This window comes from Pezoporus wallicus, unplaced genomic scaffold, assembly GCF_028554395.1.
Source record: "Pezoporus wallicus isolate ANWC-B61680 ecotype Strahan unplaced genomic scaffold, APGP_CSIRO_Pwel_v1 scaffold_3294, whole genome shotgun sequence".
Lineage (NCBI taxonomy): Eukaryota > Metazoa > Chordata > Aves > Psittaciformes > Psittacidae > Pezoporus > Pezoporus wallicus.
In genome coordinates this window covers 1,538,758-1,565,162 of record NW_026635478.1, presented here as the reverse complement: position 1 = coordinate 1,565,162, position 26,405 = coordinate 1,538,758, and the positions used below count along the sequence as shown (strand labels likewise).

The window sequence follows — 26,405 nt, the reverse complement described above, 5'->3', positions numbered from 1 at the left end:
GCAGATGGCTTTTATGGTCCTCCTAATGAAATAAGAGTCTCGTTCAGCTCAGATGCCATACGTTGAAACACATTTTTCCCTAGAGAGCTATGAAGTTCCTGTTTGTTGCAGTGGGATCTTCCTGCTGATGGAATTGCCATCACTGCATATTGCAAACCGAGAATGCTCTTCCCTATCCTTGCTGCAACATACTCTTGCAGAGAGCCTCCCTCTATGCCCTGCATGGCAGCGCCAGTGCTGCCTGCTCCTCCCCTTTCACACCCCAGGCTTCTTTTTTCCAAGACTTTGTTTTACCCCCATTCCATGTCCCTTTCTTTGCTTTGCAAGAGGAGGCAGCTGGCCTGGAGCCCTGTTAGGAATCATTAAGGTTACATTTACTCATTTGCACTTCTTCAGAGTGAACACTAACCGATGGCAATCTTTCAAGAAAAGTAACACAACATATCCTGTAGTGCTCTCCTCAGGGATGCTTTTCTACAACTATCCCCCTGTGCTCAAGGCAGGCTGTGATGCTCATTGCTCCAGAGTCCTTGCCTGGGGTTTGTTCTCCTTTATTCATTTAAGTGAGTTTACTCTTCTCCTGACTAATGCTGTCAGTCTCTTTGCCCTTAAGAAATGGGTTTGTACTACACCTGTGCAGACAGAGCGCTCACGTTAATCGGGAGGAGCAGTTACAGTTTGAGGCTAAAATGGATTTCAATAGTTGTGATTTTTTAACAACTTCGTAGAGATGTTCTTAAACCTGCATGACCCATGTTTGTTTATCCTACAGGATATAGAGACTGTCTCAAGATCGGAAGGGAGCAGTAATTCCCTTATGTTAAAGAATACCCGTAGTTGCTGTGCCTTTTCTGAACACATTTGGTGGTTGTGATGGCTTCTGAAGATGCTTCCTGTAGGCACAACATCACACAGCCTCTTAACGCATCCTTGCTCTGTAAAAATGAAATGCCACGGTCTGTTTTAAAGGACCATCTCCCTTTAAACACTTACCATCTCGTTGACAGTTCATTATTTCTTTGGTAGGTACCTCCAGATTGACAAGTGCCTGTCTGAGGAGACAGGTTTTACTCAGACAAACCAAACTGTTGATGTAACGGACACATGTCAAGTCTTTCCTTTTCTGAAGTTTGTTACCACCCATCACTGGTTTCCCCACCTTGAAAGTTTTCTGTAGAACTGGAGCCTCTTACCTGTGCTGGGGCAGAGGATGCGTGCGATCTCTTGGCAAAGCTACCCAGTAGCTGCTGTAACCCTGCTGGTGGATACTGCTTTTCTGAGAAAGCAATGTAAAGATAAGGCAGAAATAGCCTGATTGTGCACCCAGCCTGTATAGAAAACATTTTGTGTATTGCTGAAGCATGCATAAAGTGTAATTTGTCCAAAAATCCCTCAAGTATCAAACTGCAATACTACCAAGAAGAGAGAGTAACTCCTGTTTTGTTCCCCAGCACTGCTGGCTGGAGCTCTCCATGCCACAGAAATACCACCGCTTTCACAGTATTTATTTTAAAAAACATTTATTTGATTTTTCTCTACCGTTAAAAGATGCCTGTTAATAAAATTCAGTAGAAAATTACCAATAGAGTATTTTCTCTGAAGCACAAGGTGTGTAACAATCTTGTGTTTTGGGTGTGACTTGAGAGGCTGGACTTTCTCTATATACATCCTTACCAGTAAGAAGAATGTTTGTTCCACATTATTGACCACTTGGAAGGCAGATTTCATTTTGACATCCTATTTTTTTTTAATTGAAAAAACAAGTAGCAGAAGATGATGCATTCTGTTGCTGCCTTTTACCCTCTTGAGGATGAGAAGACAGCACTATTTACTTCCTGTTTCTGGGTGTCTTCCCTGAAGTTTTCCTGGACTCTTTCGAATCCTTTACAGTAGTTTGTTGAAATAGGTTTTTGTCCCAGGATTGCTATTTTCTGCTATCTTTAAAAGTCACTGACAGGGCAGGAGGGTGGGAGGGGAGGTGTGGGTGTGCTGAGCCTTGAAAAGAAAAACATCTGCCTTACTCATAGTAGAACCTTGGAAGAAACAAAACCATGAGAATTGGGATGCTTTTTAAGCATCACTTCTCTGTCACACGCTCCCTCTTCTCGTGTTCATCTGGGGGTTTTGCAGTGTTATTACTCAACAATTCTTATTAAGTCAAAGACCAAATTTTCATGAGTGCCTATTCTTACTTTTTAAACTAGAGAGAAACAGTTCATCTGTATGCCTTGTTCTCCCATTAGCTGTATCGGCGTGTACAAGGTGAGACTCTCCTGAAGTAGGCATTTATGCCTTTTTAAAACGAGACGAGAGTCGGCTCTGGAGTGCGAGTAATTGCCTCTCAACTTAGTCAATGAAAACATTCCGTGTACCTGGGAGGAATCCATTGAAAGAGGAATGTTTGATCTGTGAGCCCTGTGATTTATCTCCACTGGTCTAGTCAATCCCTTCAGTTACACGCTGCCTTCTCTTCCAGTCTACTCCGATTTGACTTCGTATAAAATATTTCTCTCCGCTCATAGGTTTTGCATAGGTTCATCTTCTGGTTTTGACTCCTCAGGGTGGTACCTCCTGGAGCTCTTAAAATGCTGAATCGAGCAAATGGCTTCCCAGGCACTTCATTCTTTTTCCTTGTGTCTTGCACCTAATTGCTCTGTTTATCAGCACTGGTACTTTATACAGATACAGCAGGGTTTTATCCCATTAATTACTGAGAGGGAAGCTCATTTTTGGTTGTGCAACCCAGTAGCCTGAGGAAAATTCCTGCTGTCTTTTGTCAGATAACCTCTGCCCCAAAAATGGCTTTTCAACATCAGAGCTGCATTAATAAAATGTTTATTTAGCACCTTTCAGGTTGAAGGATCCAAAAGCAATTTACAATTAACTACACACATCAGCACTGAAATGCATCCAAGCAGAAAATCAGCAGACAACTCACTGTGTAAATTCCAGAGAGAATGGACTTCTGGCCAGCCGCTTGGCCAAAAAGCAAAGTAGAAGCGCCAGTGACCTGCAGCAAACAGGATCTGATACTGGTTTCGGTTTTGAAGGTCTCATCTGGAAAACCTACCTACACGGTAAAGCTGCATTCAACCCAATTTAGCCACCTCAGAGAGCTGAAGATTTGCATCAGCCCTGCCAAGATTAGAATCTGTGGTGCCAGGGAGTCTAGCCTAATCCTAACCTGACATTTAGATGACTAAACCATTACCTCAAGGTAGAGGACAAACCCAGTGAATTCAAGTTGCGAGCATATAGTAACGCAGTGCTGGTTTTTAATCCAGAATTCAGATGTTTATACATAAACATCCCACATGTACAGTATGCCTCTTTACAAGCACCAGGCATTCATTTACAGTCCTGTAACTTTTCCAGCTTTGGGGGAAGGGGAGATGCAACCTTCTGAGCTCTAGTAGCTAGAATAATCTTTCCAGGGAAATAGAAGGCACTTGGCACGACTGAACAAAGCTCCTGGAAATTCTCTGTCAGGAATGATCCTCATTCCCTGGGAGAACAGAGGTTACCTCTTGTCTTTCCAGCTGTAATGCTGACAGTTCGTAAGAAGTATGGGCCAAATAAATTCTCCTGTTCTACAGAAGTATTCTCCAGTGCTGGAAATCTCTGGTGAAAATACACAGCCCAGTTCCTCCCTGTTGCAACGCGACAGAAGAACTTGGGCGTAAAGGTGGAAGTGTGGCTTTGTTACTCCTCAGTGCATCTCGTGACTGTAATGTTGGTTACGTTTTCCACTTCAGCAAAGAAAAATTATAAGGCTATTTTTTATACAATTTGAAAGCACTTAATACAAAGGTACATGAATACACTGCTGCTTATGGCCTATCCGTGGAGAAATACTGAAATACTACCATAGGGCTGTTCAATACTAGTTTTTTTTCTTTCATCTTTTTATCTTAATACTAGAAAATATATAAATCATTTACATGACATTATGCAAAAGAAGGCACAGCCGGTTATAGTTTATACAAGCACAATGCATAATATGCAGGAAAAAGGATTAAAAAGAAGCTTCACATCCTTATTAGATACATTGTTGCAGTCCATTAGGAAAAGTACTTCATCAACAACAGAAGTGTTCAACACTTGAGAGCTACGATATAAAAAAATTATAATTCATTTAATGCAAAACAGATTTATATATACTTTTATATATAAACACTGTTTAAAATGCTAACATAATAAAAGTAGATTATCCATGTAATGAAAAGTGCAAACCAAGGTAATAGAGGGTTTTCACAATGTCCTTCTCATGACACAGGAGATGATAAAAAACCTAGCCCATAGGAATGAAGTGTTAAATCCACCAATAAGTCCTTGGCGAGATGAGGCGTCATCAGGATTTCTGGGCGTTAGGGGAAAGCAGCACTGGAGAAGAGGCTCCGTCCAGGCTGGGGAGCGGCACCGGTATGTGACCGTTCAGCAGAGTTGGAAACTGCAAGAGGCCAAAACGTCAAAATTACTCCCTATCTCAAAGCATTCAGCCCAGAAGCACGTGGATTTAGCATTAGGAACCGACTCCAGATGATTTCAGGACTTCTGAGTCCTGCACACCAAGATGTGTACCAAATGTCTGCATCAGCCATTAGGAATGTAAAATAGAGGACAAAACCTGAATAACTTGTAAATGTACAGGGGTCTGTTACTGGCTGTATTTTATATAGCAACGTAACGACACGTTTATCATCACCCTGGGAAAGTGAATACTATAGAGAGATCTTTCCCACCCATTCTGCTTCCAGAAACGTTTTTCAGTCTACAAAATATTAATTATAATACATCCTTTGCATCTGCCCTTAATAAAAGCTACACAGGAAAAAGCTCTGCAAAAGTTAGTCGAGGTGTACATTTAGGGCAGAAAAAGCACAACTGTGAATATAAAGCATGGGGAAAATTACTCTCAAGTAATTACAGTTTCTCCCTGTATTCACTAAGAAACCATAAACTACCTACACCAGATCATTCAGTATGTGAAGCAGAACAGATTGACATTTAGTATTAAGCTTCTGCTTCTGAAATACTGTGCAAAAAATACTTGTTCAACACAGAAGCTGTATACTCCTAGTTCATGACAGCAGCCTGACTGTAACTTGCCTGCAGTGATGTGTATTGACTAGTTCTTAACATCTGACCTGAGAAGCACCAAAGCAAGTAGGCAGAATAAACCTGCTGCAGCATGAGGTGGGAATTATCCCAGCAGTAGATACTGATCTGGCCTCAAGGCCCAGCTCCATGAGCTGCCGCTGGCTTTCTGTTGGCTTGAGAGAGGCAGAGCGGAATAACAGCTCTCAACTTCCAAGTGTCTGCTGTAGTTTTACCCCTGATCAGATCAGTCCTTCAAAAGCCAACTGTGCTGTAATCAACCTCTACATGGGCACGTAATCTGCTTGTAACAGCTTTACTCTTCCACTAAGATCCGGGTTAATGATAGCTCTCTTCCAACCTTCAGCTGAAAACCACTGCTGAGCAGTGCAGGGGCCCGCAGGGGTCTGGCTCCACACTCCTGGTGCGGCCAGGACTGGCTGGTACCTCTGGCTGAACCAAGCCAAACCTCGAGAAATGTTTCCATTGCTCCTGCCAAGGTTAATTACAACACAGAGCTTGATTGCGAGCTCTTGCTGTTCTTGTCTTGGCTTCCAAAGCCAGACATGTAAATTGCAATGTGTTTCATGTGATTTCTAAAGCTAACAGAAAGAGGGCTGTGTGATATCTGGTGTCTGTTGAGGCAGGTGGCGTGCTGGCACTATGGCCTGAGATGCAAACGATGCTAACATCCTTCCCCTGGTCTCCAGCCCAGCCCAGCTCTTGTTCTTCTTCCTGCTAGAGTCCCTGGAGCTCTGATGATGCCTTTTATTTGTACATCTCTGTCGGTATCTGGGACTTGACTGTGCCCACTCAGTGCCACCATCTATTCAGCAGCAACAAAGAAAATACACTTCATTTAGTTAGCACTTAATCTAAGCTAACTTGGCAATCCTTACATATGACCGCATTTTCTTGAATTAACCAGTTCTGTGCAAGACTCTTGTGACTCCAGTTATACAGTCATTTCACACTAATGGCGAAACATCAAAACAAGCTTAATTACACAGCAGTGTGGCTTCAGAGGGAAGACCTTCCAGGTAGGTCATTGTATCAAGGTAAACTGTGTGGAAGGAGACCGCGGATTTTAGTGATGCTCTACGTGGGCTGCAAGGGTGCACAGGCCTTGTTTATGGAGTTGCTTTCACCTTATAAATACTGAAGAAGAGTTTTTACTGGTTAATAAGCCTCTATGTGCTCTGTGAGGGAGTATGCACATAGTTGGACAGAACAGGCTCCTCCTGGTTCGTTAAAGGAGGAACTGCACTTTCCCATAGGCATAGTCTGGGTTTAGCAGGACCAGGACACGGATGGCTCCCACCCTGGTCCTTGCACTACACAAAGACTACAGCACTAAAGAACAGCAGGCAGTGTCAAGCACCTTGAAAAGCAGCACGCACCTGAAAGAAAAAGAAATGCAGGAACCCAACCTGTGCTCCACGCATGCCAGCAGACAAGGGTGCAGGGGCAGGCAGGCACTGCAGAGTTGCCCCAGCCTCTAGCTCCTGGCAGGATTCTGATTCCTTCAACAACCACCAAATGCTCTTTCAGCTGCTGGTGCGAATGACCAGGTGAAAGCGACCTGAGCTCCAGCTCTTTCCTCTGTTCCTTGACCAGGTGCATGAAGCACGGGCTGGCTTGTGCAGGCAGCACACGGAGAGCTCTGCCCTGATGCCTATGTAGGTCGACCCAGTAGCTCTTGTGGGCTTGGCTGTGCTTCAGCTGTGTTTGTCATTTCCTACCTGCTGTTAAAACAAAGCTTTGTGCTCTGCACACTTGTGATTGTGGCCTTTGCCTGAATCAAGGATCACTGATAAGGCCCTTTGGGTGTCTCAGGAGGCAGAAAGCCAAGGCCACTCTTCAGTTCCCACGGGCGTGGCCAATGTATGTTCATACAAGCTCATTCCAGGCCATGGCGCAGGCACTTCCCTCCTGAATGAAATGTCTGGCTGCTTATAACCATGTGTGTAAAAGTAAGGTCCCAGGATAAATAAGTTCATCTGAAACACAAACAAGAGCCCCATGGCTCTGTCCTGATGGAGGCAGGAAGACTTACTACCCCAGTGAGAACCGCACCTGAGCAGATCACTTGAGTCTGACTGCCCAGCACCAGCCCCAGAGCTGGGCTGTCAAGACTCCCTGAAGGTTCAGAGACCAACCCAGGGTCCCTGCCTAGCCCCCTCCTTTGTTAGTGTTGGTCCTCCGCAGTGGTCAGAGAGTTCATTCCAGAGGTGAACCTGCATTCTTCAGCTGTTTGCATGGCCACCAGCCGATCAGCATCATTCCTCCTGTGAATTACTGAATCAGCTGTTATGCAGCAGCTAGAGCTAATACCATCCCCGCCATACTCTTCCTAAGCCTCAAGCAAATGCAGCTGCATGCTGTAGCCACCACGGTTTACTTCATAACTTTTTTATTTACTACATCTCTATCTAACTTTTGACATTTTTACTCTCCCAATACCCATGAGCAAGAGGGGGCAGTGCTGCCGTTCCCGTTACATAAGGAGAGGTCATGCTCAGAGGTATGAAGTAACTTGGTTGAGGACTCATAGGTAATTCGCAGGAGAATTGAAAATGGAGGCTTCAGGTCCAGACTGCCGTTACTGTCAATGCAGTCTGTAAATCCTGCCTTTCTGAGTGAGAGGTAGCTCATTCAGGCAGAATGGTTAATCTACACACACCTTACTGTGTGTGAGACCCCAGACTGGTCTTGCTTTTCTCTGAGTCCATGATCCACCACTCTCCCGGCTGATCTCTGGCTGGTCTACACTCTCTTCCTGAAGCTCTGGGAGCTCTTAGTGGGGTCTAACATTGATTTCTGTTTCCTTCATACAATACATGTGTGCTTGTGGTGGAGATTGCCTTGTAGGTTCTGACTGTGGTGCAAGGCATTCAAAGGGGGTACAAGTAAGAACGCCTCTCTTTCAAACTGCCTATTAACTCCTGTATTTTCTTTAACTGTTTCCAAAGCTCCAGACCGATGTGAGATGTTTCCCTGGTGTCCCTACCACACATGCACTTTCAGAAATGAAACCTGTGCATTGGCAAGACCTACCTGGAACAGAGTGTTTGGTCCCTGCAGCCTGGCAGGACTCAGAGGAGCAACAGGGCTGAGGCTGCTCCAGAAATGAATGCTAGACAGCAGCGGGCTTGGGGTCAGCAATAATCCATTTGGGGTCTGAAATACAAAAGAACACCCTATGATGCAAACCTCAGGAGTTACAAACCCAAAAGTCTTACGCTTCACCAACTGGCTCTTTTGCCTATGAGTTCAGACATAGAGCACGGCCATCCAGCCCTGCATCCTGTCCCCACGGAGGTCAGTACTGGATACCTGCACATGTCATCTTCCTTCGTGTTGACTTCATTTCTATTGCGATTTGCTGAAGGAGAAGCAGTTACTGTTTATGTGAACCGCGCTCATGTGACCATACAAAACACCCCCTGTCTGAACACAGCCTAATCTCCTTCAGAGCCACATTTTACCTTTGAAGAGCAGCAGTTGCTTGAACTGGCTGCAGCTTTTGAAGCATTTGCACATGGAGCCAAGAGAGCTGCTGCCAACCTTTGAAGTTACCTCCTCTGATGGCGCCTGCTCAAAATGAAGAAGTCTGAAGGAACTGGTCTGGGTGCTAGCGGAGGGCACAGCTCATTGCTTGAAAAGAACCAAAATGGCAAGAAGTAAGAATCTAAAGCTTTTCCCAATGTGGAGGTGCCTCCTTCCAGTGCCATGGTGCACAAGGATCACTGGGAATGCTCCCAGCACTCCTAAAGCACTACGAGGGGGGAAGAGTTAAAGCACATGCAAAGCTCCACTCAAAGGAAGAATCGTATCAATTATTCTGTATCCAGAGTAACTTTTATCTTTCCAAAAAAGAACATGAAAGTGATGTGACAGTTCTGAACAAAGAATTTGGCGTAATGAGTTAATATCACCAGTGAGCTTGATGCCAATTATCAAATCAGTCCTATTTAGCACAGCACTTAATGGAATTTGAGTAAATGCTTAGCAAGTAAGTACGTGTTTCACTGTGTAGGACAAGTCCCTCAGTGCTCTGCTGAACTGGGGCATCAGTTTGTCCAGAGCTTAAGATACGTAACGAGAAGCTAGAAGACAGAGGATAAGGAGTATGTCCCCCTAGTAGCCAGCATGTCGTGCATCCTGGTACCTGCTAGCTTCCCACCAGGCCAGAAATACAAGCTCCCACATACAGCAATTGGTACCAGGGGTCTTAGTTAACTGCTCACACCATGGGCTGTTACATCCCGTTGCCAGGACTCTGTGGTCAGCAGGCTCAGGAAGGCAGGTACCATGGGTCATGGAGATTTTCAGGTATGACAGACATATCCCTTGGAAAGCAGTGCCTGAGGACTGGCTGTGGTGTTGGAGGCTCTACGCAAATGTACAGGAGTACAAACCTGCTCTGACGTGCTTGCACTGGAGTTCACTGGAGGGTCAAGCAATTAATTTAACACCAGCAGAAGAGATGGGAAAGACAAGGAGTGGCAAATTAAGGTCCTCCAGTGATGCTGTCATAAGGTGTCTGAAAGGGTGTTTAATACAAAGAGCTTGGCTGCTCTTGAAGGGAACGGTTTCTCTTAAGGAATCTCGAAGCGGGGTTTATGGAGAAATGTGATGGGAAAGGACACTGCCATCTCCCTTGTGCTGAGGAAGGTGGATCAGAACCACCAAACCCCATGGAAGAAACCACAGTTATGTCCCAAGGATTAATAAATATGTGGTATTGCTGGGAAAGCAGAAGGTGCCATGCACTAGAACAGCAGGTATGGTGGTCACAGGAGTACCAATAAGGTCAGGGTTTGAAAACGGAACTAGATGATCTTAAGGTCCTTTCCAACCCTAACTTTTCTATGATTCTGCGTTTGGATGACATCAAAAGGGGCAAAGAGTGGCCTGGCAAGGAGAAAACTTCTGTCTTGGTCTCGTAAAGTGACAGGTCTGCTCAAGGTATCTCAGCAAAATACTTGACAAGCAAGCCCTTGTGATCAGCTCCCTCACAAACATCTTCTTCCAGGACCACTGTGTTTTCATGGAGCAAGAAAAGAGCAGTACCAGTGAGAGCACCCTTCCTGTGCCACATGACAAGCCGATCTCCACAGGCAGACAGCTGTTGATGGAGATTTACAAGACTAACAAAGAACACACTGAATTAGGTCAGGATAAATACTCAAGAGATCTACTTACAGAAGAGCCTACTAACCTTAGGCGAGGTAAGCAGCACGACCCAACAACAGCTGACTAAGGACACAGTATTGTGCCAACTGTATTTAGAGCTCTGGCAAGCTATGCCTCGGTTATTTGTCTCTGAGAAGTTGCAGATATCCACAACTGAAAATGCAGTTCTTGAGAGCGTCTTCTGAAAGTAATGAATAAAACCTGAGGTGTTTATTCCTACCTAGATACAGTCAGAGCAGGTCTTCAGAGAGACAGGAGGTTTGAAACTGAGCTGTCCTCCATTCACCTCTGGAAGCACATTAACATGCCTAACAACAGTGCTAAGCAAGAGTTCATGTCCTCTGATGATCAGAGTGCTAATGTCTGCAAGTTCTGCCAGAGCCAAGAGCTGGCCACAGCAAGTCTCCAAATCTCTTTAATATTTAATGCAAAAAGAGCACAGAGCCTCCCAGGCTTGTTCTCAGTATTGCCACCAGTCAAGCATCCAAACCACCACAGGAAAAGTAAGTGTAAACACCACCAGAGCACAGGCTATCCTGAAATTACACACGGAAATTGAAGTGTCGCTTTGTTTTGTGCCCTCACGCAGCTGTACGTCTGGTACTCCGTGTGGAACCCAATGGGAAGTTCCTGCTTAAAAAACATCATTATAATCTAAGGAACAGCTTAAATAGAAATAATTCATCTCACAGAGAGGATTACGTTAAGTAACAATGCTCATGGCTCCTGACAAAGAATGCACCTAAGTACAATCTTTCTTCTAGCTGTCAGATAACAGACAAGTGCTGTCACGCATACGTTACTTCCCAGGTCATTAGGCACGTGCTGGAGCCTGGATGGTGTATGTGGACACAACACAGACCATGCACGTGCTGGCTGCAGGCACGCTACTTTGTCCATAAGGAAACAGCATGTTGTAAAAGTTACAAACGCTGAAGTAGCAGCCTGAAGAAAAAGAGTAAGTCAAAATTACATATCCACATGGGCGAAGGGAGAGCCAACAAAGTAACAAGCAAAAGTAATCTGTAAAAGAAGCAAGTACTGAACCAAGTCTAAATATCTTTCTTTGAAGCTAACCAAATAGAAAGCTGACATTTCTCTACCGAACTATGGTACTGTATGCACTGACATCTTCAAACCCACTTTGCTGTTCTGAAATTGGTTGTGTGTATTACGTGCCCTTTCACAAGGGTATTCCTCATGGCCAGCAGGTACAATGGAAAGCCACCTGAAACATCCTCTGAGGCAACAGGACCTGTCCTGAGCCTACATCACTCCTGGAGCAGGAGCTGGTGTCTGACATCCTGTTCTGCACCTACCCCTGCCCTTGTAGGTGCCTACCTACCTACCTCAGAGATCGTCTAAGAAATGATGCATGCTCTTCCTAGGATAATGGGATAGACTGCAGATTTCCAGCCTAAATTATGGCTTTAGTTATTTTGCATTATGGTATTACAGCCACAATCATCTATCTACTTCCCTTCTACGTCTTTCAGGGGTAGTAAGTACACCAGTTTATAGATGAATGAGAAAACAAAACATTCAAAGAAATCATTACAAAATGAGGAAATGAATCTCTGTTCATACTGAGTTTTGGAGCAGCAATAAATTAAAACCAGTTTGTAATAACTCATGTTGTCAGTCATTGTGTCTGCTTGGCATCTGATGTGATTTGTCAGATTTGCTCCCTACGAGCAAAATACTGTGGTTATACCACAGTTAGAGGTCATGAGAGTCTGTCAATAAACCCCAATTTTGGCTTGCCACACTTCCATTCTTCCTGCCAAGCATAACTTCACTTCAAGGCTTCAGAGTGTCAAAAATGACAGATAACGGCCCACAGAATCCTCTGCCTTTGCAACACAACCTTGGTATCTTGGTGGCTTACAGGTGTGTGAACTGCAAGTAAATGACAGCTTGTAACACACCACCACCACCACCACCCCTTTGTGTTTATTTATTTACTTTCAGTTTGTTGCATTCAATGCCAGTATTTGCATTTTTATTGGGGAGGATGGGAGAGACGCTGGGAGTGTTCCTCAGTGGGATAATTTCACTCTTGGGTGTTTTGGTCTCCTTTTGCAGCGGTAGCAGCTCACCAATGCACACACCAGGCCATTGCCTATGTGATTTTCCTCTTCTCCTCTGACCTCCTACATTTTTTTTCCTAGACTTGCTTGAAAAATGTGCCACTGTGATTGCACAAATGTGATTAAAGAGAACAAAATAACCTCCTGGTTATTCAGCAGGCCTGTGCTGAAAGGAAGCTCTGGCAAGGCCTCTGTGGATGCACAAAACTTTGGAAATTGGAACTGGCTTACGAGCCTGCCTTAGAAAGTACTTAATTTACTCTGTATTCAAAAGCTAATGAAAAGGTCGCACTGTCTGAAACCCAACCAAGCATCCCACAGGGCACATGCTCAAGTCATGACCTACAAAACCCTTGTGTTTTTCTTGTTGGATTTTTCCTGCTTGTTTTGTAGACCTGGTTTGAACTGACAAGCAATTCACTCATGCTCACTAATGGCTGCCCATCTTGTTATCCTTCCAGGCAGTCTGTGAACTGTGACAGCTTTTCCCACACTCACATAGGAACCCCAGGAAGAACCTACTTTCCACTCTTTTTTCAGACCTCTGCTATGTTGCCCTCTTCCCCGTATGTTGGTTTTTGTCCCACCAGGTGGACAGGCGCAAAGAGGTAACACTCCTGGCCACACGGAGGGAATACCTGGCTATAGCAAGAGTACAGGAGACAGGCAGGTCTCACCTGTGCAGTGAAGAAAGCTGGAGTCAGGGATCCTGAAGGAAGTGCAGGGCTGTTGAGGGCGATGGAACCGATGTCAGTACTGGAAAGGACCATAGGTGGGGCAGAGATTTCCAAGCCTTTGGGTTTTTTAGCCTTTGGGGGAAGAGATTGAGATTTTGCCTTGGAGCCTGAGGAGAGGTTCAAAGGCTCAAGGGAATCTGAGTCGTGGCAACTGGAATCAAGGAAGAGGCTCCTGTGATCTGCAGGGAGAGGTGAGGTGGGAGACAGAGACGGTGACCGGGAGGAAGATGATGACGATGGAGATGAAATGCTGGCACTGTTGGGTAGCATTAAGGAAGATATTTTAGCTGATACTGATGAGCTGAGAAAAGCAGAGGCAGCTGCTGTTTCGGAAGTGGAAGGCAATGACACCATGGACCTCATAACTTGTTTGTCTGTTTTGTTTGTCACAAATCTGATGACAGTCCGAACCTCTTCCACTGGTGTGTTTCCTTCTGACTTCTCCTCCAGTTTTTCTGTTTTGATTGGCTTGTAAGGGTCTGGCTGGTTCTGCAGAGAGTTGATAGTGAAAGAGGAGTACAGGCCAGAGTGGATATATTCATTACGGCTTGTGCTTTTCAGTGCTGACAAGCTGTGCTTGTGCTGATCCCTGCTCTCGGAAGGCATCTTACAATCGCTGTCCTGCAGCAAAAGGCTCTCTCTGCTGATTTCCACAGCATGTGGATCCATTTTTAAAATCTCAGGAAAGGAGACAAACTTGTACACAAATTTTTGTCCAATCACTTTCTTGATGATGTTCTGCAAACACAAAAGCAGATGCTAGAAAGATCAGCATTTTAGAGGCACCAAGTACAGCAAACATAAGGGAGCTCACAAGAGTAGGGGGGCACTGCTCCCTTCTCAAGCTGAGCAGGTCATTCCATGGGGCTCCTAACACTGTTCATCCTTGGCTCATTCCCATACCTCTGCTCAGCCAGAGAAACCATCTCTGCTCCACATGGTGCCTAACAAAATCACCATTACTGCGTGATACAGACCTACTGGTGGGCTCTTTCCCCCACCCCACCCCCCCCCACACTTCTGCTGAGGTAGCTTGGGAATGTTTTCTTTCCAATAGAAACAATCCTGCCACCTTGAAGGCTCAAGACATGCCACCATTTGAGTTTCACAATGAAGGCAAATTTCCTCATCTGTGCCTCCCAGAAATGACACCAACTACCCTGAGTGTGAAATATCTCAAAAGGACAAAACCACTTGACCTAGGCTGACAGTGACCTTTCAAGAGTCAAGAACAATGTCTCTGACAAATGCAATCACTTGCATGGGTTGGAAATGTACTGTATGCCCTGTGCTGTCTCCAGGTTTGAATGAGGGTGAGGATGATCACTGGTGCAGACAGGTGCTTTTCATCAGTCTAAAGTGGCCACTGAAATTAATTATTAAACAAAAAAAAAACAAAACCACTCAAGGGTTTGTAGAACTATTTAATTTTTCTTCATATTTATCACAATAAAACTGTCCCTTTATGGAAAGAACTGATTCCCTTTGAAATTGGAATCTCTCATGAGGGCCCTTTTCCCAGTCCTAGCTCTCTTCCTGCAAACCCGGGTACACTGCCTGCTCTAGCACAATGCATGGTATCCCCAAGGACACGATGTGAGCTCCTTCAGAGAGACACTTTATGGCACCAGGTGCTGGCTTAGCCTAAGAATGGGCCTGGAACATTTCCCACCCTAAGCCAAGTGCTGTGGCAGATAAGAGGCAGTATTTCCTGAGATTTCCATAGTGATTTCTCTCTTCTCGAAGGTCTTGATGGAGAGCGTATCTTTAAGCCACCTGTGAAAACCCCTTTTCCAAGAAGCTTCCCTTTAGTGCAGCACATCTGCTGCACCTCCAGGTTATACTCTGCAAACAGACATCTGCTTTGCTGTACATATGGGAATGTAAATACCTACAGGATTCCTAAAAGTCTAATTTGTTTTTCATTCTATCACAGATCCTGAGACCAGAAGAGGAAAGATTTGTTAAACTGATTGAAAATAAAAAGAAAAATCAATACAAAATCACCCCTATTTATATATGGGTAGTACCCAGTGCTTGCAGTGCCCACACTACACCTCTTTGTCACAAAAGCAAGGCTCAGTTTGGGAAACAAAAGCTGCACTTGAGTACTGGAACCTTTTCTGTCTTTCAGCTGAGCTGCTGCACTCTGTAATTCATCTATCTGAATGTCCTGACATTTCATCCAGGCACCTTCCTGAATACGAAACTAATGCTACAAAGAGCCCTGGGATGTAGCTTTGCTTCACAGGTCAGGAGCTACGGCACAAATGCAGAAAGTTGTTTCCCAAGTTGATAACAGGGATCTGTAGCAAGGAGGAGAATCAAATACAGCAAGTTCAGACTAAAGGTACAAAACTGCTCTCTTCCATGCCAAACTGCACATCTACCCACCTGATGGATCCTGCAATGCCTACTTTAGCCCTCTAAAAGTTCAGTCAGCCTGCAGGATCTGTCTGCATGAGCTGTAATTCCCAGGGGTTAGACATTTTTGGCCTAGATACAATTTTTCATGCTAAGTAGGTGAAACATTGGATGGACACGGTTCTTCTGCACCCAACGTTACATTCTTCTTGAAAAAGGCAAAACCTCCAAACTATTCACATACCCAAACAAACATCCCAACAGGGTCTGGTTTTCTTTTTTAACTATCTCTCTCTTTTTCTTTAAATTATTATTTAAGATAAAACCTCCCTTCTGCTCCTGGCAGCTTTGAGTTATTGTTACATCAAGCAGTGCCAACAGAGATCTTACTTGGAAAATGTGATCAAGCAGCAAAAGATTAAATGTATTTGAGGGTGGCACTTCTATACCAGTGCAGGCTTGAAACACAGAAACATTGCTATAAAAAGCAACTGAACGGGCTGGTGAGTTTATACTTCCTCTGTTATTATTAAATATAGTGGTATTTTTAGAAGGTCTCAGTACAGCTCCCTCTGACCCCCTAAGCCTGCAGCAAAGGCCCACTTAATGATGCCTGGAGATTAAAAGGATTCTAGTGCAGATCCCACAAGCACTTTGCAGGCTTCTCTTAAATGTGGAGCCTGAGGGAATCTCCATCTGCATGTAAGAGAAAATAAGGACGCAAATTAAGTAAGTGCCTCCAAAATGCCACTGACTTCCCTGAATAATTGAAGGTAAAGAGCAGCTGATTTTTACCATCACCTCAGTGATCTGTCAGAACCATCCTGAGCTGTGGACGACGGTTCAAACCGCAGAAGACAGTGACAGGCATCATGACAAGCAGGGGTTCCACCACCCTCAGTTTGAAAGGGCAAAGATGTTTTCCTTGTCTAAAGACTGTGTTTGCAGGGCTGGTAAACCACGTGCTCGGTAGCAGGACATACAGTAAGTGTATGTGCACATTTAGCCTGTTTGTTATTTGCGTTTCCTAGGTAGGTCCCTCGTGAGCAGGCCTGCAGTGAGTGCTGGTGTCTGCGCTGGCAGGGATGGTGACTGCTGGGGCAGTGCAGCTGCTGGGGAGGAGAACTGGGCAGCAGGAGCAGGGCTCCAGTCCAACAGCTTAAAAAAGGGTAAATCTTATCAAGAGACAGAACTCTCTGGCATCCAGAAAGAGGGCAGGAGCTGGGAATGCCACCCTTCCCTTGGCTTCTTGACTGGTCCTCACTTGAATGCTTTACACTTCCCCTCTTCTGTCCCCAGTCTGTAAAACTGATGACAGCAAATGTAAGTACCTGCCACTGCTAAGTGTTTGAAAGCTGCCAATACAAATAGTACAGCACTGCCTGATGTCTGCTCTAGCACAGCAGCCGTTAGGGAGCTCAGACTTACTCACACCACATCACTTCAGACCCTCAGTTCATGCACCTCCAAACCCAGCCTTACCCAAGTGCTGTAAATCAATCGGAGGGATAGGGCTCTCTCCCCATCCTTCTCCACAGACTAGCTGGCTGAGCTAGATGCCAAAGGCTCAGTGGCCTGGTTCCCCCTGCAGCTTAAACCAGGCTATAATGTGGTTGGAGCACTACTACTTTAGGAAGCCTTCCCAAAATACACAGGAGCCGTTTGCCCGTCTCAACAGCATATGACCTCTGAGTTTCTTTCCACTTTTTTCTTTGTTCCCAAAGTTTCCCTGCGCATTGGTACAACTCAGACTTCATTTCCACTATCATGTTTTTGCGTTTTATTTTCATCAGCTCTGACTCTTACTTCCTGTTTGAGCCATCTAGATCTAAGGTATAACTATATGACCAGTGTGACACAGGGATTTTAGTGGCTTGGCTCAAACCTGCTAGCTAGCAAGTTTTCTGGCTGCAGGAGCCACTTGGGAGACTGAGCTGGGAAATGGGACCCAGTTCCTAGTTGAACTTCAGACTAATGTGGGGCCTCAGGGGCTGGAAGACCAGACGGGGACTTTTTTCCTCCTCCCAGGAACTGACCTGAGAACTCAAACTCATCAGAACAGGATAAACTTGTCTGCAGGTATCAAACATCCCTGCTTGGGAAAGAAGGAGAAGGACCAGAACTGTAGCTGCTGCACTTAACTCCCATTTGGATGTGTTGCACATTTCCTAGCTCCAAGAGTACTGAGGGATGCAACACATGCAGGGATGCTTAGGCTATGGATTCCTCACAGGACTCTATCAGGAGGGAGCCAAGACTACCTCCAAGCACTGGGAACCCTACCCAGAGAGGGCTGCTCACAGTCCAATATCTGAAGTACGTATGCTGGTACCTGTGGCTGCACAATTTGCTTTAAAAAAGAGGGGCCGTGTGTCCACATCAGCATGTGCAGGCAGGCAGATTCTGTTTATGCGCTCTGCTTATTACACTGTGTGTGTAGAAGCTAGATTTCTGTAAAATGTTTAATGGAGACACAGGTGCTACCAGCTTGTGCAGCTATGCTGAGCTTTGGAAGCACAAGGTGCTCATTTAGCTGGATTTCTGTCTTTCCTTACCCACCTCCATCTGGAAGACAAAGGCCATTCCTCTGGCTGGCACCTTTGGTCAGGTTCCCTGCTTTCACTGCTGCAGTTCACGGTAAGTCCCTTTCCTCTCACATCAGACATGAGCTATTTGTCACTCCTTTCAGAGAAGCTCTTGGGTTTTCTCCTCTACCATCACCTTACTGAGTATCAGATTCTTTACTCCCATCTTTCCATAAGGACAGCACTCAATAACCACTTCTATGCCATTTCACACAAGCACTTTCTTGACTTCCGCACACTGTTTTTGAACAAAGCTCCTTCCACTTCTCAATAAAGCTATTTTCTAATGCTCCTTCAAGTATCTCCTTGTAACATCTCCTACCTGTACCACTACAAAATGTAGAGCTGCTACTCTAGCACCATCATACCCCTGTTCTTTTATTGTAATGTTCTTTTTCCCTGACATAACTCAAGAGAAGACCTTCCCAAAAGTAAAATAAAAGTTTTCTTTATTCGTTTATACCCTGAAGTTCTCTAAGCAGACCAAGCAAGGCCCCTCTTCCCAAAACAATTATTCCACACTGCCACCCACACTTGGGCATTAAAAACAGGACGAGTGACCAAGCTACTGGGTCTGACTTGTTAAAGAAGGGAATGCCATGGGCTCCTCTGAATCCTAAGAGCATGAGAAGCTCTGTCCCCTGAGCACTGCAACAAGCACAAAGAAGCTGGTATTATTTATATTCTATACATCATACTGCCAACCTATCTGCATAAGCGGGCAGCCGTTAACCAAAACTAGAATGATTTATTCTGTCTTTAGAAGACAGACTGAATACACTCACTGAGCAAGGCCTGGGGCCACACACTGCTAGAGAGGATGCAAAAATATTGAATAGCTGCTCATCGCAACGGTATGTGTCTGTGTAATTAAAGATGCAGCATAACTCATGCAAACACTAAGGTTACCCAGGGAACTGCGATTCTTGCATTTCCTAACTTCTGAGGGCTTGATTCCACAACTGTTACATCCTATTAATGTCTGTATCGGCATGGAATTTCCTGGATTTGCCCTCCTTCCCTCTAAAAACCTAATGGGGAAAACTCACCAGCTTCCCTCTTGTGGTGTCATCTTGAAATATTCATGGAGAGCTTTAGTAGTCTTGAAACCTCCAGAGGCTTTTAAAAGATACCTGTCATTACAGCTACCATAAAACAAAGCAACTAAGCAACTCCAACAGAAAGAAACCTACTAATCCTACTTATATTTTAGTTCTACATGTGAAGCTAAAGTGCGCTGTGTGGGAATAGATGTGAAGTGTTTCCTGAAAGCATTACAAGAGACTTCTGAACAGCAGAAGTGTGTGACATGCTACTCGAGCTGTAGGTAGAGAGTGGAGGGTGCCTTTCCTCAGCGCTGTTACCTGTTCTGCTGCTCTGTTGAGGCAACAGGGGTAATGCATTAAATAAGAAGGGGGGAGGCAAATTCACATAACAAACGAAACAGGAAATGGAAAGTCTTCAGATTATCTACAAACCTTCAGCAACCAGAATCATGGTAGCAAATTACAATCAAGACGTGCCACGCTACATTTCCTGGGGTGCTTTATGTGTTAATTTAACACAAATCTAGCCATCAGCCTCAACAACACGTCACGCTTGCTTTCAAAGCCTGGCTAAGAACATGTCCTAATTCTGTTATTTTTCCCCAGTACTGGAATTAATTTACTTTTAAGTTCAGCTGAACCAGATGATGAATTTTAACAAGCCAGTGTTCCCCCCAAGCAAAAGGCAGAGCTCATAAACCCGCATTTATCCAGTGATCAGTTTCTGCTTCTCCATGGTGAATAATTTCAAAGACAAACCGTGAAGCAGTAGCTCTGTGTCAGCTCTACGCAGCAGCAGCAGAGGGCAGCCCAAGAAAGGAAGTCCCATCCCATGCGCCACCATGATCTCCACAAGATCACTGCCCCTTGCCTCAAACTCACATGCTGCCTCACCATTTGGGTTATAGGTAAAGAAGTCCTTGTTGATAATTCCATGACCCAAATGGAGTCTTCTCCAAAGTTCTGCCTCTTGTCTTCCCCACTGGCACTCCCCAGCCTGCAGCACAATGTTTATCCATTTGCTCAGTGTGTATCCCATTTGCCCCAGCACATCCAGCTGCCAATGCATCCACCACTGCCAATAGCAAGGGTAAGGGACAAGGATCTCAGAAGGTTCTTTAAGGCTACCTCAAGGTCTAGATTGCTCTTGGTTTACCCCACAAAATGGTGAATGGTCCAGGGGAGAGGAGAACAAAAGTCACCTCACCAGGCCTTCCCCTTATGTCCTCAGAAGAGAAACAAGAATGCCAAGTAGCCTTTCCTTCCTTCATCACCTTCTTCCCTTTCTGTGCCATGAAGCACAGACTGAACTGAAGGCATAGGAAGCATTTAGGACTGAACGCACTGCTGAGCACTCCCTGCCAGACAACTAGGATTCATCATCTGCTATCTTATGTCACTATCTCTCACACTTCAAAACCTGCTGGAAGTTCTTTGTCCCTCTGCACTCTGCTAACAATCTGCCTTTCCCCACTGCTTGGGAGCCAACAGGACCCAACACTCCACACCCAGAGAGCAAGAAGCTCCCACTGTTTTCTGCTAAAGGAGTTATTCCTTCAATTTAAATAGCAATAGCTATGGTTTTGGCTTGGGGTTCAAACCCTGATCACAATACAGAAGGAAGAAGGAGCTTATCCTTCTCTCCACAGGAGCTATGACCTCCACTGGGCTGCAGAACTCCTGGAAAAACAGCCCAAATCCTTGTGCCAGACCTAGATGGAATCTGCAGACAGAAGAGAGCACACAGTCCAAGAAAGCAGGTGTAAGAACACCAAGCAATCACCTCAGCCAGAGCCCTGCTGACTCTGTCACCCTGGTGACAGAGAAACTGTGGAGGCACTCCTCTGGCAGATGCTGCATGAGCAGAGACAACACAGATGACTGAGGTGTGTGTGCGCTGGAGGGGGCAACTGTAAACAGTGTAAGGGTTAAGAAAGTAAGGGTTAAGGAATAAAAGGAGAAAGGGAGCCTCTAGGAGCTGTTATGCTTGAAGAGATCAGAGAGAGCTCAAAGGACAAGTGCTACAAATCTCTCGTACCTTGTTTTTAAGCAATATCCGGTCACTGTGTATTTGGGCTCTGCCTGGATATGCTGTTCACTCACCAACAGGCACTCTGTCTCCATTGATCCCAGTCAAGTTTATAATCGGAGGGGTTATAGTCATATAATGAAGCGAGCTTCCCCATGCTGAGCAGAAGCCTTTTTAGCACTTAGTGAAGGGGAATTCATCACACCAACTGCTTGGAACAGCCACTGCACTGTCCTCCCTGAATCCTTTTGTGCTTCTCAGTCAGGCCTCCTTTGAACTTGTTAACTGGGAAAACCTGACTTCTAATTGACAAAATACTAAAAACATTTCACTGCAAAACTTAACGCTTTAAACCTGAAATTAACAGGAGGAGCTCTTCCAAATTCCAATGTGAGTAGTGAAAAGTCTAACCATCCAATTGTGCACAGATAATTTGCAATCAGCATGGGATTTGACTGCTGTGTTAGACTGGCTGCATAGTGCCCAGCCCCACTCTGCCCTTCCCGAATTAGTGCACTAATTAACACAAGATGCATACAGCACAGTAATTAATACACTATATAGTATAGTGCAATTAATACATTGCATATATTAGTGCAATAATTAATACATTTAGTGCACTAAATAATACATGACAACAGTACACCAAGCTGAGTTCAGCAGTAGTATCTAGTTTCCTCTGCCTTGTGCACACAGCAAACATGCCATAATCATGCCAAACACTGGTGTTACTCACTGCATAACCTCATCTCGCTGCCTCTTCTGAGAAACCAAGATGAGAACAGACCAGTAAGCATGGCTATGAAGTTTTCCTTTTTAGTATACAAAATCTATAACAGTCCTTTTCCATATTTAATCTTCAAGAATATAGAAAATAGTAAAACTTAGACATAATTTAGACATGTTATTTTTTAAACTCCAATTAAGGGGAAATAATCCTGAACAGATTTAATATTAACCAATAAACAAAATACAATGTTAATCCAAAAAAGGGTGGCAAAAAAATTTGGAAACTCCTTGAACCTGTTGAAGTCAAAAATAGAGAAAGGTGAATATGCAAAATCTTTAGCACCTCCATATGTGTGCTCTGCATTCTTTTCCTTCTAGCACCTTGATAGGTCTGAAAGATTTCCTTCAAATATCTGTCTCTTCCAACAATCTAACACATAACCTGGTTATTCACTGTTCTTGTTTTTGCATTCTCTGTTGTACTGTTGCCACCTTGCTTCCTGATGAAGAATAAGACCAAGGACTAAATGCCAAAGTGAAGTATGGCTTCATGAGAGTGACAGTGATCTTATGTACACCCACTACACTGCAGAAGTTTTATTTCCAGAGGAGTTACCTGTAAGTAACCTCTACTGACCTCTTCTAGATTGTGGGCATGCTCACGATGGCTGCAAATCAGAAGCAAATTGAAGGATCTAAAAAAATTACAGATTACTGTATTAAATATGTTATTATTTCAGATTTCAGTTTTAAATAAAGAGGCTGAAAGTGGAGCTCTCAGCAGCCAACAGCCCTACTGTGCTAAGTGTATGCCTACACTATCTGCCTGTAACCAGCTTCTGAGAATACACAAATAACCACAGCTTGTTAGATATAAGTTGGCTGCCTAAACTGTGCTGATTTCTTGGGTCTTATTATTTCTATCAAAGCTCAACAGATGTACCTGTGAAGAAGGAGCAAAATGTAGTAGGTCTTGCAAGGGCAGAAAAACTGGATGAAGAAACCCCAAAAAAAGCACGTTTCATTATTTTAACCTGAGATACCCAGAGGGTAAGTTTCCAAGTGGTAGTAAATTTAAAATTCGACAGCAAATACAGTCTTCACGTGAGATGAACTCTGCACGAGACTACTGCCTTGACAAATGGACCCAAATACATCCCTGCTCTGAAGCCCACCATCTGATCTGCTTCTTTTCCCTCTGCTTGCTACCCTTATTCTGCACTTTCATGCAGTAAGATACGACATTAGTGCTCTCTTATACATATCACTGCTGATTAAGTGATAGCAACATATAACCTGGACTGCTGTTGAAACTAACACAGACTTTGCCCTAAAATGACATAGTGGAAAATGTCCAAACTCCTTGAAACACTGAGCATTAACAAAGGAATAGTTACAGTAAGATCCTGCTGAGGTAATACTGCAGTCATAACTGTAGGAATGTTTCGGCACTGTATTTCCAGCTAATAAATTAGGATCTGATACAGTTGTCAAAATGATTTATCAGAAAGCTCACGAAAGACTAACTAAAACACTGGCCAACAGGATCTATGTTCCAAAATATGTTTCCCATGAAAACTGTGAAACCTCAACCCCACCCTCTATGCTGCTGAGTTAGTTGTTTGTCTTTTCCTTGTTCTGACACGGGTGATACCCGCTGGTAAAGCTGCCACACTCTGACTGCTGCATTGCAGTTATTACTGCTGTCTACCACCTCCCTGCATTACAGAAGATCCTATCAGGCTGTAATAATCAAACAGTTCTCTGTTATCAACAGTTATTTTATTGTTGTCAAAAGCTACAGAAAATATTGGGTAGCCAAACGCATAAACACATGAAAGCATCAGTAAGTGTAAACCTAGGTCAAAACCTCCCCTCCTCAGGCAGTGGGATGTGCAGTGTTTTCCTGTGCACCTTTCAGCTGCCCTCTTACCTCCACTGTGATTGCCTTCAGTACTGCTGTCTGTTGTAAAAGCTAGTTAGAGGAAGTTTTGAATTGTTTCCACATAGAGGTGAGATACTAGTGTTTGTATTTTCTTAGTCTGCACGAGAATAACAAAATTTACCTTGTCATAATAGTATCTGAGCGCCCGGCTCAGCTTGTCATAATTCATATTAGTTTTGTTTTTTCTGAGTCCCCACAGCTTAGCCACTTCTTCTGCCTTGAGTAGCTTGAACTCGCCATCATTAGATGTCCAGCAAATCAGGTGCTCATGTTTCTGGTCTAGCAGCAACTGCAAAAGGAACTGCCACAGTGTGATTGCACTCTCCATACCTACAAGGGACAAAGGAGAGCAACAGTGTGAAAAACATTCAGAAGCAGGCGGTCCACTCAATGCTTTTTTCAGTAACAAGTTCTGTGTAGAACTTGCAGAATCATCCTACATAACTGAGCAAAGGAAGCGGCTGTATCATTTACAACCAAACATCCACCAGACCTACAGGTCTCGCACTGCCGTTTCAGTATTTTTTTCCACAGCTATTTTCTGAAGGGATACATAAAACAGTAAGTAGTTAGAAAAGCACTGCCCACATAGTTCATACGGTACAGTCATCTCCAGTTAGTATCTTCAATTCAGTGTATGCAACCACTCTTCAAAGGAACATACGGGGGAGGTGAGGTGAAGGGAGAGAAGAAAGTACTTGATGTAACTATCTGGTGAAATGAGCCGGAAAAACTGCTATTTACTGTCATGAGGAGCATACTGAACTCTTTCAGGTATGTCACTGTGTAGAAGGGGAGGAAAAGGAAAGACCAGAGCAGTTGCCTTTGGTTAGAGGACCAGAAACCAAACTCTTTCCTCCTCACCACAGGCACCTGCCTTGCTGGTATCATATGGCCTTTGCCTATTTTGTTTCTTCCAGGGTCTGAAATGCCTCTGCTGCTTCTGTTTGCCATTTCAAGTAGCTCAGAAGATGTTATCTACGTTGCAGAAATGCTGAAAGTTCAGTACACTTAAGCACAGAAAAGTAAGTGTTGTTTACCCTGAACCTTTCTCTAACAAGGATTTCTTGTTATCATACGTATGATTGAGAACTAGGAATATTTTTAACAGTGCCTGAGTCTAACTTCTAAGGGTGATTGAATATATTTTTTGTCTCTGCTAAAGGGTGCTTGAATACTTTTGTCTCTGCTAACTGGCTGTGCTACTGAACCCTCCCTAAATAAACCTCTTTTTCAGGCACTGCATTCAAAATAATTAGACAAACTTAAGAGTTAGTATATTTCAATTCAGCACAAGACATAATACACACAAAACTTGGGAGCATTACCACTGAAGACAGTTTATTAATGAAATGAAGATGCAGCTAAAAATGAGGTTGCCCCCCACTTTCAAAAACATTCCAAGTCTCAGTATGTTACCACTGTATCAAACAATGTTTTTCCTGGCCTCTTCTGATAGTTAATTAGGACATGTTATGTGTAACTAATGCAGGTTTAAAGATGCCAGTATTACTGAGTTACCTGACTATGATGTTAATGGTGTTATTTGACTTATCTTTGTACGTGTAACAATGGATATTTTTGTCTTTAAACAAGCTTATGTTTTTTAACTTCCTTGATCCTTAATATTTTACTGTTTGCTTCCTAGCAGATAACAGGGCCATAACATGCCAGATTTACTGCCTGACGCTTTCCTTGGTGTGTTGACCACAAGAGGGCACAAAACTTCTGTCTTCCGCAGGGAACAGTACAGCAGGCAGCTGAAGGAAAATTGGCCTCTTCAAGTTCACTAGCAATAAGGAAATCATGCTGCATAAACTCCACTAGTATAAAGGAAAATAAATCGCAGAAGATAGTGTAAAAGCAACTAAAAGACACTAGAGAATGTCGTCAATAGTATTACAGAAAAGCACAATTTGGAGCTCTATTTTGGTCCAAATAATTTCAACAGTGGCCGAACAAGGGTTTGCAGAATTAATGATGGTTTTCTTGTCCCTGCAGAAGCCTCATTTCTTTAACCGAGAATCCAGTCTGAATGACAAGGACAAAAGTACCTATCCCTGACACCCAGTTGTGTAAAACAGGAACTATGCAGCACCTTCAAGAGAGGGTAGAGGCTCCGAGCACTGTTAGGTATCCCTGAAACAGAACCGCCTATATAAACGATCTGGTGCTTTCAAAAGTTTACATTTGCTTCATTGCATGTTTTATTACTTTATACAAATTCTTTTCCACTTACTGCAAGGCAAGAAAAAAATCTATAGCTAGAATTAAATAAATTAAATATATCTGAAAGTTATACACTTGCTTTACAGTCTTTAAAAAGTTCCTTTAAACTACACCAACTGTGCAAGTATTAACATCTTTAATGGATTATTCATCTATATAATAGCTAATAAAGCATCCCTATTAAAGTGGCAACATATATACACACTTTTTAATTAATATTCATAAATTTTGCAATTTCACTAAACATGTGTAGGTATATACAGTCATACTCTTTAAAATAATCTTAGTTTCCATTCATCACATACAGCAATACTCTGCATAATTTCAGCTTGTATCATACAACTCTTCCAAACAA

The 26,405-nt window shown here is 43.8% G+C and overlaps 1 protein-coding gene across 1 annotated transcript in view; it reads right to left on the bottom strand.

Annotated features, from left to right (window-relative positions):
- Nucleotides 1-1,832: 1,832 nt before the first annotated feature.
- The window catches only part of ELK3 (ETS transcription factor ELK3), a 39,823-nt gene continuing 15,250 nt past the window's right edge, over nt 1,833-26,405 (bottom strand). The window contains exons 2-5 of the mRNA XM_057425090.1: nt 23,943-24,151; nt 13,064-13,861; nt 8,155-8,277; nt 1,833-4,450 (exon numbers count right to left, since the gene is read on the bottom strand). Coding sequence (XP_057281073.1) covers nt 4,352-4,450; nt 8,155-8,277; nt 13,064-13,861; nt 23,943-24,149 — 1,227 coding nt within the window. The 5' untranslated portion in view covers nt 24,150-24,151 and the 3' untranslated portion in view covers nt 1,833-4,351. The remainder of the gene's footprint in view (nt 4,451-8,154; nt 8,278-13,063; nt 13,862-23,942; nt 24,152-26,405) is intronic.